This window comes from Bombina bombina, chromosome 1 (genome assembly GCF_027579735.1).
Source record: "Bombina bombina isolate aBomBom1 chromosome 1, aBomBom1.pri, whole genome shotgun sequence".
NCBI classification, from domain to species: domain Eukaryota; kingdom Metazoa; phylum Chordata; class Amphibia; order Anura; family Bombinatoridae; genus Bombina; species Bombina bombina.
The window spans coordinates 433,187,762-433,207,223 of NC_069499.1; the positions used below are offsets into that span (position 1 = coordinate 433,187,762).

At 40.2% G+C, this 19,462-nt stretch overlaps 1 protein-coding gene across 1 annotated transcript in view; it reads right to left on the reverse strand.

Annotated features, from left to right (window-relative positions):
* The window catches only part of LOC128645401 (sodium channel protein type 2 subunit alpha-like), a 584,077-nt gene that overhangs the window by 412,910 nt on the left and 151,705 nt on the right, over positions 1-19,462 (reverse strand). Inside the window, exons 6-7 of the mRNA XM_053698390.1 lie at positions 17,963-18,054; positions 16,770-17,042 (exon numbers count right to left, since the gene is read on the reverse strand). Coding sequence (XP_053554365.1) covers positions 16,770-17,042; positions 17,963-18,054 — 365 coding nt within the window. The remainder of the gene's footprint in view (positions 1-16,769; positions 17,043-17,962; positions 18,055-19,462) is intronic.

The window sequence follows — 19,462 nt, forward strand, 5'->3', positions numbered from 1 at the left end:
AAAGATAAGAAGCAGTGGTCGGATTACAATCATCCCGATCCGATCTAGATGATTGACTGCCCCTGCTAGCGGCTGACTGGCCGCAAAACGGGCAGAGGGGAGCATTGCACAAACATTTCTGGTGAAATGCTGTGCAATGTTAAATGCGGACAGTGTATGTTATCTGCCCACAGCAATGTCCAGCGTATATGATTCTCTACAGTGAATCATGTCCATTCGACCATAATGAATCAGTTTTTGTTCAAGGTCTCTAGAACAGTAGCATCTTCTGATGGATTGAACTACCAGTCAAATCATCTCAATGCAAAATAATGGTACAGTTAACATGGTGCAAACTATTTGAAAACAAAATAACCAGGTTTTCTAATGGATGTCTTATGGATTAAAAGAGTTTTTTTTATATAAAATACCATGGAAAGTAGTAAAGGCAGCTGTAAAAGCACTTTACACGCTTCACAAAGATTGTAATAGGCTATGATAGAACGTATTATCTTTATGTTGTGCCTGTATTTATTAAAGAAGATATTAAAATGTTTCTCTGCTCAGTATAGATGCTAGTTTATTAGTTTATTAATTTATATAACTTCAACTCAAGGCTGATGATCAGGGACTTGCGCAAACCTATTTAAAACTCTCAGTCTTTGTGCCCTTGCCCTTGATAGATAGTATTTCTGGTATCAGCTTGTATGCAAAAATGTTATATTCAAACCAAGTTGGTCCTGCACACCTTGTGGTTCAAAAACAATAACTTTTTGCAAAGTAATATATAACTAAGTTTATTTTTATTATCAAAAACTAATTTAAATCTCCATCTCAATAGTGATGTTAAAGTTAGTGTGGGTCACGCAGGACATGTAGAAACTTCCTTTAAATGGACACATTGGCGCCCTAGGGAGGATGTATCTATGTATCTGTGAGAAGAAATGTGTTTCAGACAGTGCTGCACATAAGCAATATTAATTAATGGTTGAAGTAGGTTCTTGGTTGAAGTAGGTTCCCTTTCATCACTAGTGATCACTGTCTGGAGCAGAGTTACATAGAATTAGATGGGTGAACTGGAGTTTAAGTATCTGGCTTTTTTTTATCAAGGTATATACACATGATGGGCTATATGATGATCTGTAATGCATCCTGTGATGCTCACCTGCTACATTATAGTTTTGTTTCAGTTCTTTGTAGTATACATAATAGCATGTATGTTTTTCAATTGCACTTTGTATTTCACCATTATATTTGTGTTTATTATACTGTGTGGTTCACCAAATTTGACCCCTTTGCTGCTATGACATGTGGCCTTTGACCATATTATGCCCTGAATGAGTGCAGCAACATCATGTAGCTGTATTGAGGGTCACTTTCTGCTTTGCTTCTTTGGGACTCCCCACACTACAGCAGGGGAAGGAGGCCACAGGGAATTGTCCGGAAGCACAAGGACGTCCTCATTAATGACACTAAAAGTGTTGGGGGGGCTGTCATTTAAAAGCCCATGAAAACATTACAGGGACATAAGATGTCTCATTTTAAAGAGGAGTCTTATAAAAGATGTAAGATGCTGTGACTAATAAATAATCTGCAGACGCAGTTAAAGTGATGTGTTGCCCAAGGAGGTAAGGGACTTAAACTGAGCCCCTTTTTTAACCCATGTGTACTAGATGAACAAGTAAAAATGCTTCCTTCAATTAAGTGGTCCTTAGAATGCAATTAAACATGGTTAGTACCTGCCCCACTAGAAACCAGTCTACCAGCCTAAATCATTAACAAAACGTGTGCCTAAACTGGCATAAAACAAGAAAATTGATTTACAGTTTCTGTATCCATTGTCTAAAGAACATCCTCATTTTGGCAGAGCATAAAACACACACTAATTTAAAAAAAAAAAAAAAAAACAGTCTCCAAAGATGATCAGGTAGCTAAAGAATAACTCAGTCATCCAAGCTAATGGAATTAATTCTACCTTCTGTGAAGCAATGACATACACCAAGATCCACAAATTAACAAAGTTCTCAGTTGCTTTGGGAGACAAAATATATTTACTAGGCAGAGATTCATGGGTATAGATTTATAGCAGCTTATTTCTATTTCAGTAGATGAGAAGGCATATTGTGTCTACAGAACAAAACAATCTGCCACAAGAAAGGAGAGCAATTCCACACTGACCATAAACACTGTCTGAGCCCTGATGGAATTTGTTTATTGAGTTCTCATAGTTACAGAATGATCACCTCTTTTGAATGGGCCAGCTTTCCATTTTCAAGACAGAAAATTTACCCTTGAAGTAAAGTGGAGAAGACTAAATACATTATTTCTGTCCGATACAGACATTACACATTGAGACTTACACTAATTCTATATAAGAAGATGTGTCATTCTTTTTATTCTGCCAATTGAAGTATCAAAGACATTTTCCTTACAGAGTTGCAAAAGGTCTTGAAGTTAAAAAGGCCTATTTACTAAAGGTCTTGTGGACCTGATCCAACAGTGCGGATCAGGTCCTCAAGACCTCGCTGAATGCGGAGAGCAATACGCTCTCCGTATTCAGCATTGCACCAGCAGCTCACAAGAGCTGCTGGTGCAACACCGTCCCCTGCAGACTTGCGGCCAATAAACCATCAGCAGGGGGTGTCAATCAACCCGATCGTACTCGATCGTGTTGAATTCCGGCGATTCCTGTCCTTACGGAGCTTGATAAATGGGCTCCAAAGTATAATCTTAGTGTGAGTCGCCAAAATTGAAATGATAAGATACCGCAACAATATCTAGGATAAGTTGAGCAGTTTATCAATTTAAACAAGTCTTTCCAGGAGGGCAGTGCGGTATGGCGAAAGAAAAAAATCACAATTTTTTTATGAAATATTGCAATTGCAATTTTAGTAAAATATTTTTTTTCAACATATATTTTACATTTAAAAATACATTTAACTGCTCACCACCAGAGTGACAAAAAAACACAGCTAGTTCACCACCTTACTAGTGTGTGAAGTGTACAGCACAACAAACTACCTCAGGACTGGCAGAATGAACTCCACTATGCAGGCAAAACACTCTTTAGTCTTCAAAGAGTTGATAAAACACACATAGTACAAAAACAAGCAGTATAGCTAAGCCGTTTTCAGAGTGTTCCTTTAGACTGCTTGTTTTTCTACTATGTGTGTTTTATCAACTTTTTGAAGAATAAAGAGTGTTTTTACTGGTGGCCCATGCTTCTCCAATACTTTTGTTTGATGCTTCCTGGTTCTTGGTCTGCCCCCCACCCCCACCACAGAGGAGTAATCACTGCTGCTTTTACATTGATGTTAAGGCTTCCTGGTCCACCCCATAAAAATTGCAGCCTCTTGCAATTCATATATCACATACAGTACACTCATATCGTGATAAATCGCAAAGCCCTACTTTCGAGTAATGGTAAGAATTGAGCCACAGGCTAAGAATGTGTCATTCTTGGAACTAACTTTAGTTCTAAAAGCTTTAACATCCTAATCTCTAATCAATCATTGAGAGGTCTTTTTTTTAAAATGCTGCCATTACTGAGCAACAAGAAGGGATAGAAGTGTCTCCGAATGTGAAGCATTTTTTTTATCATAAACTCCATGTTTGGTACTGTGACAAAACGATTGATATTCAAACTAAATCAAGAATTTCAACTTTGATGTATTGACCAGATTTTGTATTGTGCTAGCTCTACCTAAAAGAAAGTGGAAGAAAAAAAATTGTGATAGCACATCAGGAGCTCAGGGCAGGAATACTTCTGGACAACTCAACTGATATAATTGTGATCAGTTCTAGAAAGTTCTAGAAAAAAAAGAACAAATATCTTTCCAAGCTCTACCGCTGCATAAGATACATTTCACAAGGTACTTTTTCTTTCATTGGCAGCAGACAAAAGATATATAGGAGGCAGTATAGTGAGCATTATGCAAAACTAAAGACTGGGTTGTAGACCTAGTTTGGCTAACCTCTCCTCATAGCTTAAATTCTCCATTCCCCTTATTAGCTTGGTGGCCCTTCTCTGAACTTTTTCAAGGTCCGCAGTGTATTTTTTCTTAGATTGGTCCCCAGAATTGCACTCCATACTCAAGGTTTAATTTTGTATAATAAGAATTAATTTCACAGCATTTTTTGCATGTGCAGTGTATTTTTATTATTATTCATACTGTGTGCCTTAAATAGTTTTTCTGTGTAATTTCAATTCAAATTTTTATTTTTCCTTAAGTATGTTTTTGTAGAACTTTTTCGCTGATAATATTTAAATTACTTTTTTTTTGGTAAGCCCGGGTTTAGCTTGCACGCAAACATTTTACATTCAACTTGGAATACAACTGCAACCTGACTAGCCCTTTGTGTGTAAAGAGAGATAACATGAGCAGGTCCACTATTTCTGCAGGCTTCGGCCATTTAAACGAACATGTCCTTGTGGACAATAGGGGTTGGTTGTAATTATTATTATAAGTAGTTATTTGTAGACCGCCAACAGATTCTGCAGGGCTTAAATGCAAGGTAGCATTTCTGGGAGACAAATGGGTAGAGGGCTCTGTCAAGAGTTGCATTGTTGACAGCTCTCATGAAGGTAACCTACAAAACAGCTGGGCTCATAGGCTTACATGCTAAGGGGGTTCAGGGGATGAAAAGAGGAGGAGAGGAACTGAGGTAAGAAAATGTTGTGTATATTGTATGCATCCCTGAACAGTAGAGTCATTAACAAATGGTTGAAACTTTGAAAACTAGGTGAAAGTCCTGCAAAGCAGGGCAGAGAGTTCCACAAAATAGCGGACAAACAAATAGCCCTGTAGACAGAAATGTGAAGAAGTAACAAGATAGGAGGAGAGAAGGAGGTCATGAGCAGAGAGAAGGGGATGGGAGGGAGAGTATCTGGAGATGAGGTCTGAGATATAGGGGGAGCAGTGTTATTGAGAGCCTTAAATGTCAGAGTCACAATTTTCTGTTTTATTCTGGAGGTTAAAAGAAGCCAGTAAAGAGATTGGTAGAGAGGTGCATCAGATGAGGAGGGACATATATGGAAGATCAGCCTAGCAGAGGCATTTATTATGGATTGTGAAGGAGATAGACAGCAGATAGGAAGACCAGAGAGGATGGAGTTGCAATATTTAAGACAGGAGATGATGAGAGAGTGGATTAAAATCTGTATTCTGTAAATAAGTAGCGAATTTTGGAGATGTTTTTAAGGTGGAAATGGTAGCTATTAGCCAAACACTGAATGTGGGGAGTGAAAGAAAGATCTGTGTCAAGTATGACCCCAAGAAAGCGGGTATGCAGGTTTTTCGGTAACGTTGTTATTATCAACAGTTGCAGAAAGTTTGGGGATAGTTAATTTGGAAGAAGGGGGGAGAGGAACTCAGTTTGGAGAGATTTAGCTTAAGGTAGTGAGAGGACAAGATGAAATGGCATGACTAAGGGCCTATTGCGGGCTTGAAATATAGTTGTTTCTCCAACATAGGTGTGTCCGGTCCACGGCGTCATCCTTACTTGTGGGATATTCTCTTCCCCAACAGGAAATGGCAAAGAGTCCCAGCAAAGCTGGTCACATGATCCCTCCTAGGCTCCGCCCACCCCAGTCATTCTCTTTGCCGTTGCACAGGCAACATCTCCACGGAGATGGTTAAGAGTTTTTTTGGTGTTTAAATGTAGTTTTTATTCTTCAATCAAGTGTTTGTTATTTAAAATAGTGCTGGTATGTACTATTTACTCTGAAACAGAAAAAAGATGAAGATTTCTGTTTGTAAGAGGAAGATGATTTTAGCAGAAGTTACTAAAATCGATTGCTGTTTCCACACAGGACTGTTGAGATGAAGTAACTTCAGTTGGGGGAAACAGTTGGCAGACTTTTCTGCTTAAGGTATGACTGGCCATATTTCTAACAAGACTATGTAATGCTGGAAGGCTGTCATTTCCCCTTATGGGGACCGGTAAGCCATTTTCTTAGTTAAATAAAAGAATAAAGGGCTTCATAAGGGTTTAAAAAACTGGTAGACATTTTTCTGGGCTAAAATGATTGCTTTGCTAGGCATACTTTGCAGATTCTAACTATTAATGGTTATTATAATCTTGGGGATTGTTTAGAAAAACGGCAGGCACTGTGTTGGACACCTTTTTCAGATGGGGCCTTTTCTAGTTATAGACAGAGCCTCATTTTCGCGCCACTAATGCGCAGTTGTTTTTGGAGAGCAAGGCATGCAGATGCATGTGTGAGGAGCTAAGAATCACTGAAAAAGCTTATAGAAGGCATCATTTGGTATCGTATTCCCCTGTGGGCTTGGTTGGGTCTCAGCAAAGCATATAGCTGGGACTGTATAGGGGTTAAATGTAAAAACGGCTCTGGTTCCGTTAATTTAAGGGTTAAAGCTCTGAAATTTGGTGTGCAATACTTTTAATGCTTTAAGACACTGTGGTGAAATTTTGAACAATTCCTTCATACTTTTTCACATATTCAGTAATAAAGTGTTTTCAGTTTGAAATTTAAAGTGACAGTAACGGTTTTTATTTTAAAACGTTTTTTGTGCTTTGTTGACAAGTTTAAGCCTGTTTAACATGTCTGTACCATCAGATAAGCTATGTTCTATATGTATGAAAGCCAAGGTGTCTCCCCATTTAAATTTATGTGATAATTGTGCCATAGTGTCCAAACAAAGTAGGGACAGCAATGCCACAGATAATGATATTGCCCAAGATGATTCCTCAAATGAGGGGAGTAAACATGATACTACATCATCCCCTTCTGTGTCTACACCAGTTTTGCCCACACAAGAGGCCCCTAGTACATCTAGTGCGCCAATTCTTATTACCATGCAACAATTAACGGCTGTAATGGATAACTCTATAGCAAACATTTTATCCAAAATGCCTACTTATCAGAGAAAGCGCGATTGCTCTGTTTTAAACACTGAAGAGCAAGAGGACGCTGATGATAACTGTTCTGACATACCCTCACACCAATCCGAAGGGGCCATGAGGGAGGTTTTGTCTGAAGGAGAAATTTCAGATTCAGGAAAAATTTCTCAACAAGCTGAACCTGATGTTGTGACATTTAAATTTAAATTAGAACATCTCCGCGCACTGCTTAAGGAGGTATTATCTACTCTGGATGACTGTGACAATTTGGTCATTCCAGAGAAATTATGTAAGATGGACAAGTTCCTTGAGGTTCCGGTGCCCCCCGACGCTTTTCCTATACCCAAGCGGGTGGCGGACATAGTAAATAAGGAGTGGGAAAGGCCCGGCATACCTTTTGTTCCCCCCCCTATATTTAAGAAATTATTTCCTATATTCGACCCCAGAAAGGACTTATGGCAGACAGTCCCCAAGGTCGAGGGGGCGGTTTCTACTCTAAACAAACGCACTACTATTCCTATCGAAGATAGTTGTGCTTTCAAAGATCCTATGGATAAAAAATTAGAGGGTTTGCTTAAAAAGATTTTTGTTCAGCAGGGTTACCTTCTACAACCAATTTCATGCATTGTTCCTGTCACTACGGTAGCGTGTTTCTGGTTCGAGGAACTAGAAAAATCGCTCAATAAAGAATCTTCGTATGAGGAGGTTATGGACAGAGTTCAAGCACTTAAATTGGCTAACTCTTTTATTTTAGATGCCGCTTTGCAATTAGCTAGATTAGCGGCGAAAAATTCAGGGTTTGCTATCGTGGCGCGCAGAGCGCTTTGGCTAAAGTCTTGGTCAGCGGACGTGTCTTCCAAGACAAAATTGCTTAATATTCCTTTCAAGGGTAAAACATTATTTGGACCTGATTTGAAAGAGATTATTTCAGACATCACTGGGGGAAAGGGCCACGCCCTCCCACAGGATAGGTCTTTTAAGGCTAAAAATAAACCTAATTTTCGTCCCTTTCGCAGAACGGACCAGTCTCTAATTCTACATCCTCTAAGCAAGAGGGTAATACTTCACAACCCAAACCAGCCTGGAGACCAATGCAAGGCTGGAACAAGGGTAAGCAGGCCAAGAAGCCTACCACTGCTACCAAAACAGCATGAAGGGATGGCCCCCGATCCGGGACCGGATCTGGTGGGGGGCAGACTTTCTCTCTTTGCTCAGGCTTGGGCAAGAGATGTTCAGGATCCTTGGGCGCTAGAAATAGTTTCTCAAGGTTATCTCCTGGAATTCAAGGAACTACCCCCAAGGGGAAGGTTCCACAGGTCTCAATTATCTTCAAACCAAATAAAAAGACAGGCATTCTTACATTGTGTAGAAGACCTGTTAAAAATGGGAGTGATTCATCCAGTTCCAATTAGAGAACAAGGGATGGGTTTTTATTCCAACCTGTTCATAGTTCCCAAAAAAGAGGGAACATTCAGACCAATTTTGGATCTCAAGATCCTAAACAAATTTCTCAAGGTTCCATCGTTCAAAATGGAAACTATTCGAACGATCCTACCTACTATACAGGAAAATCAATTTATGACTACCGTGGATTTAAAGGATGCGTACCTACATATTCCTATCCACAAGGAACATCATCAGTTCCTAAGGTTCGCTTTTCTGGACAAGCATTACCAGTTTGTGGCACTTCCATTCGGATTAGCCACTGCTCCAAGGATTTTCACAAAGGTACTAGGGTCCCTTCTAGCGGTTCTAAGACCAAGGGGCATTGCAGTAGTACCTTACTTGGACGACATCCTGATTCAAGCGTCGTCTCTGTCAAAAGCAAAGGCTCATACGGACATCGTCCTAGCCTTTCTCAGATCTCACGGATGGAAGGTGAACATAGAAAAAAGTTCTCTGTCCCCGTCAACAAGAGTTCCCTTCTTGGGAACAATAATAGATTCCTTAGAAATGAGGATTTTTCTGACAGAGGTCAGAAAATCAAAAATTCTAAGCTCTTGTCAAGTACTTCTTTCTGTTCTTCGTCCTTCCATAGCGCAGTGCATGGAAGTAATAGGATTGATGGTTGCAGCAATGGACATAGTTCCTTTTGCACGAATTCATCTAAGACCATTACAACTGTGCATGCTCAGACAGTGGAATGGGGATTATACAGACTTGTCTCCGACGATTCAAGTAGATCAAAAGACCAGAGATTCACTCCGTTGGTGGCTGACCCTGGAAATCTGTCACGGGGAATGAGCTTCCGCAGACCAGAGTGGGTCATTGTCACGACCGACGCCAGCCTGGTGGGCTGGGGCGCGGTCTGGGAACCCCTGAAAGCTCAGGGTCTATGGTCTCGGGAAGAATCTCTTCTCCCGATAAACATTCTGGAACTGAGAGAGATATTCAATGCTCTCAAAGCTTGGCCTCAACTAGCAAAGGCCAAATTCATAAGGTTTCAATCAGACAACATGACGACTGTTGGATATATCAATCATCAGGGGGGAACAAGGAGTTCCCTGGCGATGGAAGAAGTGACCAAAATAATTCAATGGGCGGAGGATCACTCCTGTCACTTGTCGGCAATCCACATCCCAGGAGTGGAAAATTGGGAAGTGGATTTTCTGAGTCGTCAGACATTCCATCCGGGTGAGTGGGAACTCCATCCGGAAATCTTTGCCCAAATAACTCAATTATGGGGCATTCCAGACATGGATCTGATGGCGTCTCGTCAGAACTTCAAGGTTCCTTGCTACGGGTCCAGATCCAGGGATCCAAAGGCGACTCTAGTAGATGCACTAGTAGCACCTTGGACCTTCAACCTAGCTTATGTATTCCCACTGTTTCCTCTTATTCCCAGGCTGGTAGCCAGGATCTATCAGGCGAGGGCTTCGGTGATCTTGATAGCTCCTGCGTGGCCACGCAGGACTTGGTATGCAGACCTGGTGAATATGTCATCGGCTCCACCATGGAAGCTACCTTTGAGACAGGACCTTCTTGTTCAAGGTCCATTCGAACATCCGAATCTGGTTTCCCTCCAGCTGACGGGTTGGAGATTGAACGCTTGATTTTATCAAAGCGTGGGTTTTCAGATTCTGTAATAGATACTCTGATTCAGGCTAGAAAGCCTGTAACTAGACAAATTTACCATAAAATATGGAAAAAATATATCTGTTGGTGTGAATCTAAAGGATTCCCATGGAACAAGATAAAAATTCCTAAGATTCTATCCTTTCTACAAGAAGGTTTGGAGAAAGGATTATCTGCAAGTTCTCTGAAGGGACAGATCTCTGCTTTATCTGTTTTACTTCACAAAAGACTGGCAGCTGTGCCAGATGTTCAAGCATTTGTTCAGGCTCTGGTTAGAATCAAGCCTGTTTACAGACCTTTGACTCCTCCCTGGAGTCTAAATCTAGTTCTTTCAGTTCTTCAAGGGGTTCCGTTTGAACCCTTACATTCCGTAGATATTAAGTTATTATCTTGGAAAGTTTTGTTTTTGGTTGCAATTTCTTCTGCTAGAAGAGTTTCAGAGTTATCTGCTCTGCAGGTGTTCTCCGCCCTATCTGGTGTTCCATGCAGATAAGGTGGTTTTGCGTACTAAGCCTGGTTTTCTTCCGAAAGTTGTTTCCAACAAAAATATTAACCAGGAGATAGTTGTACCTTCTTTGTGTCCGAATCCAGTTTCAAAGAAGGAACGTTTGTTACACAATTTGGACGTAGTCCGTGCTCTAAAATTCTATTTAGAGGCTACTAAAGATTTTAGACAAACATCTTCCTTGTTTGTTGTTTATTCTGGTAAAAGGAGAGGTCAAAAAGCGACTTCTACCTCTCTTTCCTTTTGGCTTAAAAGCATTATCCGATTGGCTTATGAGACTGCCGGACGGCAGCCTCCTGAAAGAATCACAGCTCACTCCACTAGGGCTGTGGCTTCCACATGGGCCTTCAAGAACGAGGCTTCTGTTGACCAGATATGTAAGGCAGCGACTTGGTCTTCACTGCACACTTTTGCCAAATTTTACAAATTTGATACTTTTGCTTTTTCGGAGGCTATTTTTGGGAGAAAGGTTTTGCAAGCCGTGGTGCCTTCCATTTAGGTGACCTGATTTGCTCCCTCCCTTCATCCGTGTCCTAAAGCTTTGGTATTGGTTCCCACAAGTAAGGATGACGCCGTGGACCGGACACACCTATGTTGGAGAAAACAGAATTTATGCTTACCTGATAAATTACTTTCTCCAACGGTGTGTCCGGCCCACGGCCCGCCCTGGTTTTTTTAACAGGTCTGATGAATTATTTTCTCTAACTACAGTCACCACGGTATCATATGGTTTCTCCTATATATATTTCCTCCTGTCCGTCGGTCGAATGACTGGGGTGGGCGGAGCCTAGGAGGGATCATGTGACCAGCTTTGCTGGGACTCTTTGCCATTTCCTGTTGGGGAAGAGAATATCCCACAAGTAAGGATGACGCCGTGGACCGGACACACCGTTGGAGAAAGTAATTTATCAGGTAAGCATAAATTCTGTTTTTGTGTACCTATGGACCCAGTGAAAGAATAAAGGTCTTTTTATAAATATTGGAGGCTGGAAATGTTGTGAATTTTAGATTGATTAGGACTTTGGAAGCCTTTTTCCGTGCCCCATATATCAGGCGTGCTGTCTTCCTGCCTTGCATATTTGAAATATTATAAAGACAGTTAGTGACAGGAAGGGTATAGGTCTGGTGCAGAGAGGTAGATTTGGGTATCATCAGCATACAAATTATATTGAAACCCGTGGGACTTTATTAAGGTACTATAGGATGATGTAAAAACAGGAGAAGAGAAGTGGCCAACAACAGAGCCTTGTAGTACCCCAACAGAAAGTGGTATAGGGTAGAAGATGTGCCATAGAAGGTTACACTAAAGGTATGGTTAGACAGGTAGGAGGAGAACCAAGAGAGGGCTGTGTTGCAGATGCCGGATTGAAGAGTTTGGAGCAACAGAGGATGGCCAACAGCATCAAAGGCTGCAGACAGATCAAGAAGAAAAGAAAAGTGGCCTTTCAATTTTGCTGTAAGTAGGTAATTAATAACTTAATGATTGCTGTCTCTGTGAAGTGTTGGGGACGAAATGCAGTAGGGAAATAGGGCTGTAGTTGGATGGGAATGTTGGATTGAGAGAAGGTTTTTGAAGGATATGTGTAACTAGTGCATGTTTAAGTGATGAGCGTGAAGGGGGCGTGGCCGAGCGCAAGGGCCGCGAGGGGGCGTGGCCATGTGTGAAGGGGCGGGGTCAGACGGGCCGTGAAAGGCTGTGCAGTTTGAGAGCTCAAAACAGCTCAACAGAGGGGAGAGGGTGGGTAGGGAAAAGATAAGAAAGGGGAGAGAGAGATCAAGAGGGGAGATAAAAAGAGCACAAGAGAGGGAGCAAAAGAGAGGGGGAGAGACAGCAAAAGAGAGTGGAGGGAGAGCAAAAGAAAGGGGACAGAGAGATCAAAAGAAAGGGGGAAGAGAAAGAGAGGGGGAGGGGGAAGAGAGAGAGAGGGGGGGGAGGAGAGAGAGAGGGGGAAGAGAGAGAGGGGGAGGAGAGAGAGAGGGGGAGGAGAGAGAGCGAGGGGGAGGAGAGAGAGAGAGGGGGGGAGGAGGAGAGAGAGAGGGGAGGGAGAGAGAGAGAGAGAGAGGGGGGAGGGGGAGTGAGAGAGAGAGGGGAGGGGGAGTGAGAGAGAGAGGGGAGGGAGAGAGAGAGGGAAGAGAGAGAGAGGGGAGGGAGAGAGGGGAGGGAGAGAGAGAGGGGAGGGGGGGGAGAGAGAGGGGAGGGAGAGAGAGAGGTGAGGGGGAGTGAGAGAGAGAGGGGGGGAGGGAGAGAGATGAGGGAGAGATAGAGAGAGGGGAGAGAGAGAGAGGGGAGGGAGAGAGGGGAGGGAGAGAGAGAGGGGAGGGGGAGGGAGAGAGGGGGAGGGAGAGAGAGAGGGGAGGGGAGAGAGAGAGGGGGAGAGAGAGAGGGGAAAGATAGAGAGGGGAGAGATAGAGGAGGGGAGAGATAGAGAGGGGAGAGAGAGAGAGGGGAGAGAGAGAGAGGGGAGAGAGAGAGAGGGGAGAGAGAGAGAGAGGAGAGAGAGGGGGAGAGAGAGAGAGGGGGAGAGAGAGAGGGGAGAAAGAGAGAGAGGGGGAGAGAGGGGGAGAGAGAGGGGGGAGAGAGAGAGAGAGGGGGGAGAGAGAGAGATAGAGGGGAGGGAGAGAGATAGAGGGGAGAGAGAGGGGGAGAGAGAGAGAGGGAGAGAGGGGGAGAGAGAGAGGGGAGAAAGAGAGAAAAGGGGGAGAGAGAGAGGGGGGAGAGAGAGAGATAGAGGGGGGAAGAGAGAGAGAGAGAGAGAGATAGAGGGGAAGAGAGAGAGAGATAGAGGGGAGAGAGAGAGAGAGAGAGAGAGAGGGGGGAGAGAGAGAGGGGAGAAAGAGAGAGGGGGAGAGAGACAGGGGAGAGAGAGAGCGCAAAAGAGAGGAGGGAGAGAGAGCGCAAAAGAGAGGGGTGAGAGAGCGCAAAAGAGAGGGGTGAGAGAGAGAGCACAAAAGAGAGGGGGAGAGAGAGCGCAAAAGAGAGGGGGAGAGGAGAGTGCAAAAGAGGGGGGGAGAGAGAGCGCAAAAGAGGGGGGGGAGAGAGAGAGCGCAAAAGAGGGGGGAGAGAGAGCGCAAAAGAGGGGGGGGGGGAGAGCACAAAAGAGGGGGGATAGAGAGAGTGCAAAAGAGGGGGGGATAGAGAGAGTGCAAAAGAGGGGGGGAGAGAGAGTGCAAAAGAAGGGGGGGGAGAGAGAGCGCAAAAGAGAGGGGGAGAGAGAGAGCGCAAAAGAGAGGGGGAGAGAGAGAGCGCCAAAAGAGAGGGGGAGAGAGAGAGCGCAAAGAGAGGGGGAGAGAGAGAGGCAAAGAGAGGGGAGAGAGAGAGAGCGCAAAAGAGAGGGAGAGAGAGCGCAAAAGAGAGGGGGGAGAGAGCGCAAAACAGAGGGGGGAGAGAGCGCAAAACAGAGGGGGGAGAGAGCGCAAAACAGAGGGGGGAGAGAGAGAGCGCAAAAGAGAGGGGGAGAGAGAGAGCGCAAAAGAGAGGGGGGAGAGAGAGAGAGAGAGAGCAAAAGAGAGGGGGAGAGAGAGAGCGCAAAAGAGAGGGGGAAGAGAGAGAGCGCAAAAGAGAGGGGGGGAGAGAGAGAGCGCAAAAGAGAGGGGTGAGAGAGAGAGCGCAAAAGAGAGGGGGAGAGAGAGAGCGCAAAAGAGAGGGGGAGAGAGAGAGCGCAAAAGAGAGGGGGAGAGAGAGAGCGCAAGGGGTGGGACCGCTGTACCCTGCAAAAAATGGCCCGTGTGAACGGGCTTTAGGACTAGTTAAAATATAAATGTCAAAGCCAAGATTTTTTTCATAAATATTCTGAAACTTTCATATATATATATATATATATATATATATATATATATATATATATATATATATATATATATATATATATATATTATTTTATCGAAGGATAAGATCTATTACAGTGTAACAACTGTTGATAATGGTGGCCATCTTGGATTAATATTGTAAAAATATGCATTCGAGGAGAAGGAAATAGCGGAAAAAAACAGACAAATCTAGAAGACACTGGAATGATAAATGTTGTTTTAAAGGTGGAACAAAGGGAGGAATTAAAGATGATGTTGTAAAAGGGTAAACAAGTAAAGGAAAGAAAATATTTTGAAAGAAGCTGGAAAAGGTAATAAAAAGATAAGTGAGTTTAAATAATTCCTACATGTGAATCATGTACTTAAGTTAGAAAATTGTCTTAGCACTCTAAGGAGGCCATCAGTTTGATTAACTGGTTTATTGATATATTTTACTAATTGTTTATTTTTTAACTTTCTGCAACAATATTTTTTTTTAGAAATGTTTTTTTTCTGCAGGTCATTTTTAAAATAAATTCAATTTTAAAGTTGACAGTTACACTAAAACACCAGCTCAATTGCAATGTGTTCTCTTTAAACAGTGCTTCGCTCTGACTGCACTGTTGAGAAAACATACACAGTGCAGCCAGAGCACAGCACTGTTTGAAAATAACAGTCTGATGTGAAGCAACACTGCAAAGCAAAAGCGCAAACAGTTCCTGCATGTGCTCATTGTTTCTGCAGAGGTGGTGCATTTTTGTGATGACATTTTAGATCCCAGCATGTTCTGCCTTGGGGTGGAAGCAACTCCACCATACACAGTGACAGGTATAGCAGCACTTCCGACATATAGTGCATTTTGTAAGTAAGCAACATGTAATATTCAATATATAACATGAAGTAGGGGAGAACATGAAGGCAGAATTTAATAAAATGAAGCCAGTGAATACTATGTTAATTCCTTCTTTATTTCCTGTAATGTCTGGAAATGTAAATTTCAATCTACTACTACTATTACTGTTACAAGGATATTAAACTCTAAACGAATGCTAGATAGAATGATGCTTTCAAAGAAAATATTAGTCTGAAAAAACAAGTAGATGTATTTTTAAACTTTCATTAGTTGTTTAAATATTTACAAAATAAGTGTAAAGTTTTAGTATCTAAAAAACAATAGGAGCTGTTAGCTGCTCTGCTGTGGCCAATTAGGGACAGTTATAAATAGGTCACTAGAGTGTGCAGCCAATGGTTGTGTGGAATATAACATGTGTTCTGCACTTCCATTTTTAACAGGACCTAAAAATCTCACAATTTCAGAATAGAGTTACTGGAAAAGGGGACAAAATAAATAATGAAAGTATATTGCAGAGATTTTTTTTGTATATACAATTTATCATTTTATAGTACAATCTCAAAGTGTTTAGTGTCCCTTTAAGAGCAAAAAAAAAAAAGTGAAATGAAAAGTGCAATACAAAAGGAAATAAGTAGAAGATGTGAGTGTGGGAAATGGGTAACTAGAAGGAGAAAGAAGAAGAAAGAGGGGAGTAGTGGAAGACATTTAAAGAATAAACTGCTTATTCAATCCAGGTAGCCCTCATTTTACAATGGTTCTTTTTTATCAATTTACAACAGTTACAATACTGACCGTACTATAAACACAAAAGTGAGACATGAGAACATTACATATTGCACTTTAGGCTAACTCTGAAAGGATGAATTACCAGTAATATATAATTATCTGAAGCTCTGTGAGAGACTTAAAGATATATGAAACCCAAAATGATATTTTGTGATTTAGACAGAGTATACAATTTTATTTTTTATCAATTTTTTTGTTCCAATAATATTCTTTGTTGAAGAGATACCTAGGTAATTATATGGAGCACTACATGGCAGGAAACTGATGCCGTATAGTACTCCAGACACGTGCACGCTCCTGAGCTTATGTCCCTGCTTTTCAAAAAAAGATATCAAGAGAATGAATAAAATTTGATAATAAAAGTTAATTAGAAAGTTGCTCTATCTGAATCATGATATAAACATTTTGGGTTCCATGCACCTTTAAGACATTTATTTGCACAGAAATTTAAAAGACTTTACATTATTTTGAGAGACATAATATATGTTTTATATTTTTAGTTTATTTACAGTGTACACACTTATACAGGTAAGAGTTTAATAATTTATCACAGTAATGAGTTTTTATATTCACAGTATACATATCAGAAATTCTAATAATAAAATATATAATAAGATTCATTTTACACTGATTTTTTTTCCAACAGTTCCTTTGGAAATAGAAACCCAGTGTAAACCAAGGGTTTCCGAATCCTAGTATGCAAATATATATTATATACAGTATATACTTTCCTACTGCTTATGTCTAACTTCTCTGCATATATCTTATTATGAATCTTATATTTGATGAACAGTAGGCTAATAAAATAATTATGAACATAAAATAATTTAATTGCTGCTCAATTCCAATCTACTGAATACAATTAACAACAGTTTCACTGCATTAAATATATTGATGAATGACTGCAAGAAACATACTTACTTTCATCAGCGATATACTTGTCACGGTTAAATTCCATATTAGTAACATTTACAAAGGACCCGTTTTCGCCAATAGTACTATTAAAAATAGCATAAGTGTTTAGCTCATAGGCAGCCAAGGTTGGGGGCCATTGTACACACTTATTCCGCAAGTGTCCCATAAAAAGCTGCAGCCCTATTAGTGCAAATACACTCAGGCAAAACACTGTAAGAATCATGACATCCGAAAGTTTCTTAACTGACTGAATCAGCGCACCCACAATAGTCTTCAATCCTAGAAAAAATTAGTTTTTTGTAGCATTATCAAACATAAATCGTAGAGCAAAAAAGAGATTCCATGCAAAAGCCTAAATAAACATTGATGGTTGTGACAATAGGACTTAATGGAAGGTTAGCAAGTGGTGAAGATGAATGTTTAATTTTAAGGGTTATTCGAAGGAAACGTGAATGAAAATGGATGCCGGGCATTGACATAAACACTTGTTTTTTAGGAAAACAAGTTATTTTGCTTATCATGCTATAAGGTAATTCTAACATAAAAAAACATATCTTGCTAAAATTGCTGTTCTTTAAATCATAACATTTGTAAGGACATTTTTATAACATACAATTTTCCACTGTAAACTCTACCATAATGGGTGGACTCCAATAAGATCAGTTATGCATGTTATAAAAAGGTAGCCAGTTTGTAAAATGCTAGTTATCTTAAAAAATAAAATAACACCCCATGCAGTTCCCATGCTTTTATTATTGTTGATCATTTTCTTTTTTTAACCAACTAATCTTTTCCATAGTTTTTCACATTTTTTTTTAAATTTTAATTTAAAGTGTAGTAACACAACATTGTTTGAGCTCAAAGTTCTAGTACTATACATGAAAACAAGTTAACATTTAGGTTAGTTGGATGTGAAACAGAAAACGTAACAAAACAAACATCACACAGGCTGGAGGTATATTGCGATGTCCCATGCAAGAATCTGTTAAACTCCAAGGCTGATTGAAAAAAATGAAAAAAGCTTCAAAATGTTAAAAAGCACAAAATCATTGGGTAATTAAATATTTCCCTTTTGGTTTGTGCTTTTTATTTTTTTGTACTGCAATGGCAAGCAACAAGGCTTTATGCTCAAAATGTGATAAAAACTTAGATGGAGCAAAAAACAAAAAATCAGCCTGCGTGTTTAACCTGTCTCTCACCTGGAATGACTGATATTGTTTTCAATGCTCGGAGAACTCTGAATGTTCTCAATGCTGAGACATTGCCCAGGTCCACAAACTCTGTCACATATCTGTAATAGGGGAGTTCACACACAAACACAATGACAGACACAAAGAAACAGTTGGATGTACAAGGGGCCTAACACCTCACACCAATTACTTCTTACCTGGAATTACAGAAATAGTTTTCAAAGCTCTCAATACTCTGAAAGTTCGAAGAGCTGAAACATTGCCTAGGTTTACAAATTCTGTTACATACCTGTAGAATTAAATCAGAGTTATTCAGAATATTTGCTTAGGTCTTCAAGGAAGACCTTCTTGGCGTTATGTTCAAAACCGAATTCAAGAAGATATACTCAAAAAGCTGCTTATTCCATGAACTAATAATATAGTATTATAAATATGAGTATTTTTTCATGGAATAAAATATAAAAATTGGATTTAATTATATTTTTTATATTTTAAAAGGATTGTTATATGTGTTCAACTTCTAACTCTGACATGGAGAGTCTTATAAAGATTTAGTTTCTCCATCATTAGGAAGGGAAATGACTAACACCTGATTAAATTCTTCATTTTTAATTAAATTTATATATACAATATTTATTCTATATAAATATACACATTTATTTGCTAAATGTATCAATTTAAACTTAATAAAAGGCCTTATAGACTGTATAATAACATATTAATAGGACGGCAAAGCAAATCAATAGGGTAATATGCAAACAATAATATACTAAAATATAGTACTAATATATATTAGCTGTAGAATATTTTAAATCTCATATCTATCAGTCTGTCTATATATCTATCTATCTCTCTATCTATCTATCAATTTAATCTAAATACAGGAGCATGCATTCCAAGTAACATATACACTTGTTTGTCATTAAAAATATAAAACATACATTTATCATTAATAAAATATAAAGCCATAACAATGGTAATGTGATCAAACTGTGAATAACCAACCTGTACTTAGAAAACTGTGCACCAACCTTGGACCAAGGAGGCTACTATAGTTTCAAGTGTATTGGCAGAACATGAAGAGCAGAGGAGATTATGTTGGCCCTAACCATTCCATAGACTGCAAGATATGAGGAGCATACATATTGTGGTCAATAATTTATTATCCTTATTTATTATTATTTAAGCTGTGAGACTTGTCCCTGGGCTACAAAAAAAGGAGTGCACATATTCTTTTTAGATATTATAGTTCCACATATAGTGATGTTTATTAATATCTAGGTACTCAATGGAGGTTCCTAAAATATCTATTTTGGTGGGTGGGCAAATACTTACTTTAAAAAGTGACATGCAGAAACCAGGAAGTTGGGGACTAATTAGGAAACAGTGGACAGAGTCACAGCTGTTCTGTGGGCAAAATCAGTATTGATGGGGTTTGGCTATTTGGTTTACGGTGAGGCCAGGTAGATCATAGGCATGGCTAGAACTTAAAGGGACACTGAACCCAAT